At 34.5% G+C, this 6,794-nt stretch overlaps 1 protein-coding gene across 1 annotated transcript; it reads right to left on the reverse strand.

The window, feature by feature from the left end:
* Positions 1–2,818: 2,818 nt before the first annotated feature.
* Positions 2,819–3,639, reverse strand: LOC101493358 (uncharacterized). Its single transcript, XM_004487964.4, has one exon. The coding sequence runs from the start codon at positions 3,533–3,535 to the stop codon at positions 3,002–3,004; it is 534 nt and encodes a 177-aa protein (XP_004488021.1). The 5' UTR covers positions 3,536–3,639; the 3' UTR covers positions 2,819–3,001.
* Positions 3,640–6,794: the final 3,155 nt, after the last annotated feature.

A 6,794-nucleotide genomic window follows, 5' to 3' on the forward strand; every position in this document is an offset into this window, starting at 1 on the left:
TTTTTCAATTTGATATATGCACTAGTACTTGATTTTTTAACACATTGCTAATTTGTAATTGAATCTGGAAGGTAAGTGCTTCACTAATCACCCACAATGGAATGAGAAACTCTACCATTCCATAACTTTGTAAGTTGCAGATATATTTGTACGAGAAAAACTCCTAGTAAAAGTTGCAGACTATAGCAGTTTATATACGTTCGAACCCATATGGACAAACAAGGGACAGGCTTCCAAAAAATGGAGAACAAAGGTAGCCACGATCATGGAATATGCACTTACACACGGGATTTCTGAATTGTGAACGACAATCATGCCAAAATGGTTAACCTTTGATCACATTTCTAGGGAGACTTGGGAAATGAGTTGAGGGATTAATGCACAAATAGTAGAAAGAGTATTAGAAAATGCAAGCACACCACCATAATGAAAAACCAATCATCAGTTAAGATATCCATTAGAGCTTAACTGCAAGAAAGATCAACAATTCTAAGAGTGCAGAAATACTTTCCCATGGAGCAAACCTATCATTAGTACTTCAAAAATAATGCAAACATGTTTCTTGAATTTTGCTCCTTGAGTATCAATGACATATATATCAAGCATTTAAGGAGCAAAGGTATATAAGACAAGACAAAGTATCAGAGGATAGAAGTATAAAATAAAAAATATCAATATCTCGAAAATTTGAACGAGCACAAAAGTGAAACTTCAGTCTTAAAGAGAATAAAGACAAAAGAATGAGATAGGAGGAAACTCAGTTACATGACCAAATGCCATGTAGGCAATATAAAGAGAATGGGGGAAGAGATAGAATTAGTTGGGGTAGGTGTGAAGGGAAGATATTAGGAGACAACGAAAATGGATGAGTTGAGAAAGAGTGGGAGAAAACCAGATCTATCAAATTGCCTGGGATAACTTCCGAACTTACCATTTTGTACAGTTCTCTACTACTGATATATACCTGTATCAGTAACCAAAGTTCATTCAATAATACAAACACTCATCACATTTGATTCCAATTTTATCACCCATGCACCTCAAAAACCTAAACTAATCTAGAGTCTAGACCAAATATTTTTCAATTTTTTTTGGGGTTACATATAAGCGAGGCCTAAGACTAGGTGTGAGGTACAGAGTTGTTGCTATATGACTAAGTTAAGAGGTCGTGGATTCAAGTTGTGGAGTTAGTCTCTTGCAAAAGCAACGTGAAAAAACTCTACAAAATCCTGTTGGTGAATTCGAAAATAGCAGTTCTATGGTGCCGCTAAAGCCTCTATTTGACAACATTTTGTACTCAATAGTGTATTGCAGAACAATAGCAATTTGTTCAAATTTTTCTATGCTATAGTACCACTATAACCGTTATTTAACAAAACTGACAAAATCCCCGATGAGTCTAACCCTTTCCTAGACCCACTATTGCGGGAGTTTTATAGCAATTATTCCAAGTTTCTACCCCAAGCTCTTGGTTAGAGAGAATCAGAAGCACTGAGATCGACAACCTTAACTATATTTAACTGCTCAAGTGCCACACTAGGTTCTTTTCTATATTTAAAACAAAGCCACAAGTCCATCTTGTGTGCCCAATGTGGATTATGTTTTAAGGGTAAAAATGCGAGTTCACTAGACACACCTGTGCCTCCATGTGGATTTGCAGCTTCAATATGACATCTAAAATGATGAGTTTTTTCATATAGAAAGGAACTGTTCCATTTTGATCAAAGCACCGAGGTGTAATTAACTGGAGCCAAAGCATCCCAAATGAGGTTCCATCCTGAAATCAAGTTGTCTCCAAGAGACTAGGTGCCACACGAGCTGAGGCTATGTTAACAAATTAATAAGTCCAAAGAACAACCAAAAACCAATTTTCCTTAATCACAAGTGAAATAGAAAAGAAAAAAAGGTATGCTACCACTCTTAGAATTCTATTGTATGCTTTCAGAAATATTAGCAGGGTAAGCCACATTGATCTCCCATCTAATAGTGGAGCCTCTCACCTCTTATTTGCCTGGCCTTTAGGAGTGAATTATCCTTAACATCTAATGATATCAAAGCCTACTTTACTTCAATATAACAAAAAGTTATAACAAGATAATGAAAACCAACAGTCAATGCAAAGGTGTGTAATACCAAACAGAGCAAATGCAAGATCATCCCACAAGCAAGAAAGGCATATCTAGAAATCACATAAACAGAACACATTCTGCCTATCCCTAAACAAATCTGCACTCCCCTTTTCATGCCTGATCTTTCATTAAGCACAACTGCTTGTAATGTAACCTATAATCTGAAAGTAGCAACCACAAGACATAGTTGCACACTAAACACAGTGTAACAAAAGAAAACATCCAAGCACAGCATGTACCCATACACACAAATACAATAGAAAGTCATAGAACACCAAGCAGCTTTGGCCTTGGCAAACATGCCTTAATACACAACAAGTAACCAGTGTTTTCAATCACATATCCCCAACAATCGCCATTAATTCAAATTCTTCCATGATATAGCACTATTTTTATGATAAACCAAGGATCCTCTGCACACGCTTGCAGAGACAAACCCCTTTAGGTAATTGAGATTCATTTAAGGAGTTGACGTCTCCTAACATATGTTTAGCCATACGCACCAGTCAGGGATCAAATCCCTTACCAAATGGTTAAATGACCCAAGCATCTACTACTTGTGTCACACAACATTGTCACAAACCACAATTCAACCACATATAAACATTTGCACATCAAAACAACAAGAAAAACCACATAGTATAACCACAACAGTTTTACGTGGAAAATGTTTGACCCCCAATTTCAAGTATACCAAACCAACTAAAAGACTTTAAAATATAAATATCACAAAATCAGATCCAGTAACTATAGGCATTTCAATTCAGCAACCCTAAACTATCATAAACGGGAGCCAGAAAATGCCAAAATCTCATAAACAGTCAAACTACAAATTCCATAAAATTCCACTAAAAAAAAAAGCAGAACGAAATTCAACTAAGATAAGCAGGGATCTTGATGCGAATGAATAGCATACTCATAACATAAGAAAGAACAATCGACGAAACACCAGCAGAAGCATAAGAAACCTTAACAGATTTATCACGGTTACGATCAAGAGCAAGATCCAACATTATGATCCCAATACCACCGAGAACGAACATGAATCCAGAAGAGAGACCTTCAATGATGTACTGACCGTTAACACGGCCGGACATGAAAACGACAGGTCGTACCGATCCGGTGTATGGATCTTGAATTGAACCAATGCCAGGAGGCTCAACTATGATGTCGTACACGATGCCGGAGACGACCATGAAGTAGGTGAGGAGAACGAGAGCGAAGACGACGTTGGATGAAGGGAGGGATAGTGATGGTAGCTTCAGACGGAGACGAGGTGGACGGAGGAAGGTGAATGGAAGGATCTTGATGAGGTGGAAGATTGGATCCATTGATGCGGTGGAGGATGAGTCGGTGGTGGTGTGGGTGGAGGTGTGTTGTGCGGGGTTCTCCGATTTGGGTCGCATTTTTTCGGGTCGGGTTGATGCGGGATAGAAGAGAAATGAGTTTGTGTGAAAGTGCGAGTGCAGGTCTTCTTTCAAGTCGAAAGATGAAACTCCGAAGTTGATTTTTTTTTTTTTTGAAAGCTCCAAAATGGATTTTTTTTTTATTTACTCTATTTAAATTTCAAACTATTATCATTAATTATTAAGCCCTATCATCTTATTCTCATATTATTAAAATAAATTATAAACTCATATATTCTTTTTTTCATATACTAAAAAATAGAAAATAGAATTAATTATGTGTAGCTATTCCTAAAATACTATTCCATACATTTCACAGCAAGTGTTTTAAAAAAGAAATACATCTTGTAATTTAAAATAAGTTTATATTAAGGGATAATTTTTTTTATCAATGAACGTTTATAAACTATAATGAAAAAATAAAGGAGTAACAAGGCAGCTGTGATTTCGCCCACTAGTTGCTATTGTTTTTTAAAATATTTAAAATAACTTTTTGCAAAATTAAATATATATTTATTATTTTTTCCGTCTCACAATAATCATTGTTGAGACAAAATCTCTCAAATGATTTTAATGATAACAAAATTACTTAAGAGATTATGATTGTGGTTAATGACTAACATGTGCTCTTGAGTGTATTCATATAAGATAATATGTTATTAATCATTAAGGCAAAAAGAAGGAAAAAGTGATTTTGGCCTGAGGATGGAAAACCCTCGTGAGGATGGAAATTGCTGCAAACGTGAGGATGGGCTGCAAGTTGAAAAACTCCAGATTTGGACAATCTGATCTCTCACCAGAACAAATGTGTTTATTCAAATGCATAACAATGTCAAACATGAATAAACAAAGCATTCAAAAGTAAGAGTCAAAAGGTCAAAAGAAAAATGTGAATATGGCTAGATCTAGTATGTAAAGGATAGGCTAGCAAAAGTGAAAGCAACCTATCAAGCATGTGCAAAGGTCAAAGTCTGAACATTTAATGGGCTTGCACGATTTAATTCATAAAGAAGTCAAGTTAACAAAAGGCAACTTGAAACAAGCCAAAAATGGAAGATCACATGTTGCTGCCAGATCTGATCATCGGACTGAGTATGACAGTCCTATGTCATAGGGTAGCTTTTTCTCTCTTGTCAACATCACCTCAAAAGATGAAGCCAACCTAGACCTTAAAGTCTTCGAAAAATGCAACTCAGAAACAGCCTTGCACTTTGATTAAAGAGAAAAAGTTAGGACATGTCAAGATCAAAGCTATGCTGCAAGAGGATGGGTTCTGCCTAAGCCTAATAAGCTGAGTGGCAGTTCTGTAATTATGATGAAAACCTTGGATCCTTTGATAATGAGCTCCAACGGTCATCAAGAGCTTAGATCTCTATAAAATGCATACAAGCTCTCCATTGGAAGATACAGAACACACTTGCATAAAAAGATCAAGCATCTTAAAGCTTTCAAGAAGCAAATCACATCCTCCCTTATTACTTTCTTTGATCCTACACTATATCTTTGTATATCCTTTGAGAAAGTATTAAGTATCAATCACTCTCATTCTACTTTGTAATTTCCTAGTGAGTGAAGCTTGGAAATATTTGAAAATCGATTGTAAGCTTGGTGAAGCTTGATAATACACAGTTTGTAATCATCCTCAGGTTGAGGATCGATCTGTTTGAAAGTTAGTGAAATCTCACAAGGGTGTGAGGACTGGATGTAGCCATCTTTAGGTGAACCAGTATAAAATTGTGTGTGTGTCCCTCATATTCTACTCCATCTTTAGGTGATCTTGACATGTCCTTGCTTTTTCTCTTTAATCAGAGTGCAAGGCTGTTTCTGAGCTGCATTTTTCGAAGACTTTAAGGTCTAGGTTGGCTTCACCTTTTGAGGTGATGTTGACAAGAAAGAAAAAGCCACCCTATGACATAGGACTGTCATACTCAGTCCGAGGATCAGATCTGACAGCAACATGTGATCTTCCATTTTTGGCTTGTTTCAAGTTGCCTTTTGTTAACTTGACTTCTTCATGTATTAAAACGTGCAAGCCCATTAAATGTTCAGATTTTAGCCTTTGCACATGCTTGATAGGTTGCTTTCACTTTTGCTGGCCTATCCTCTGCCTATTCTGCCATCCTCTGCATACTAGATCTAGCCATATTCATCTTTTTCTTTTGACCTTTTGACTCTTAATTTTAAATGCTTTGTTTATGCATGTTTGACATTGTTATGCATTTGAATAAACACATTTGTTCTGGTGAGAGATCAGATTTTCCAAATCTGGAGTTTTTCAAATTGCAGCCCATCCTCACGTTTGCAGCAATTTCCATCCTCACGAGGGTTTTCCATCCTCAGGCCAAAATCACATTTTCCTTCTTTTTGCCTTAATGATTAATAACCTATTATCTTATATGAATACACTCAAGAGCACATGTTAGTCATTAACCATAATCATAATCTCTTAAGTAATTTTGTTATCATTAAAATCATTTGAGAGATTTTGTCTCAACACTCAAAAAATTTATTATTAGATAAATTACTCTAATCAATTTATAAAAGTTAAATCATATCTTCAAAACTCAAAAGTAAAATAAAATCAATTTTATGTATACTTCGTTTGGAATTAAATATAAGTAAAAATAATATTTGAAAAATTCATGAAGAATATTTTAAGTTAAGTAACAATCAATTAGTAAAGTTCACTTAATTGATTAAAAATTAGTAATTAGAGCTTATAATATATATACCAGTTAACAATATTAGATTAGTAGGATTTGGTTAATTGATTAGGTAGAGGATCGAAATCATAAAATGGTTCAGTTATGAATCAATCAAATTCAAGATTATTGTTATTCAAATGGCAAATGCTAATAAGTGCCAAAGATATTTATTAAGCCACTAATTATAGAAATTTTGAATTAAAAGTATATTAAAAATTGTGTTTTAAATTTTTAAAGTTTAAAATTTATAATTGAATGCAAAACTTCTAATTTTGTATTCCTTAACAAGGATATTTGTTAGCAAGATCCTAATCAATAAGGTTAAATAATCAAAAGTAGAAATAACTAGTTATAAGTTAACCGATTATAGATTTAAGATTAATCCAATAGGTTATGTAAAAGGATAAAGTCATTACTAATAAATAGTTATAAGAGATTAGATATTAATATATTGGTTAATAACTTAGGATTCAGATAGGAAGGTTAAATTATGTTTATATTGTTTCATTTTTGATGATGAATATTAATATGTTGTGGTAACATATTTAGGTGCA

The sequence above is a fragment of the Cicer arietinum genome, chromosome 1, assembly GCF_000331145.2.
Source record: "Cicer arietinum cultivar CDC Frontier isolate Library 1 chromosome 1, Cicar.CDCFrontier_v2.0, whole genome shotgun sequence".
Lineage (NCBI taxonomy): Eukaryota > Viridiplantae > Streptophyta > Magnoliopsida > Fabales > Fabaceae > Cicer > Cicer arietinum.

Excerpts from the sequence above, each read along its gene's own strand:
- LOC101493358 (XM_004487964.4), bottom strand. The coding sequence starts at position 3,535 with ATGCGACCCAAATCGGAGAACCCCGCACAACACACCTCCACCCACACC.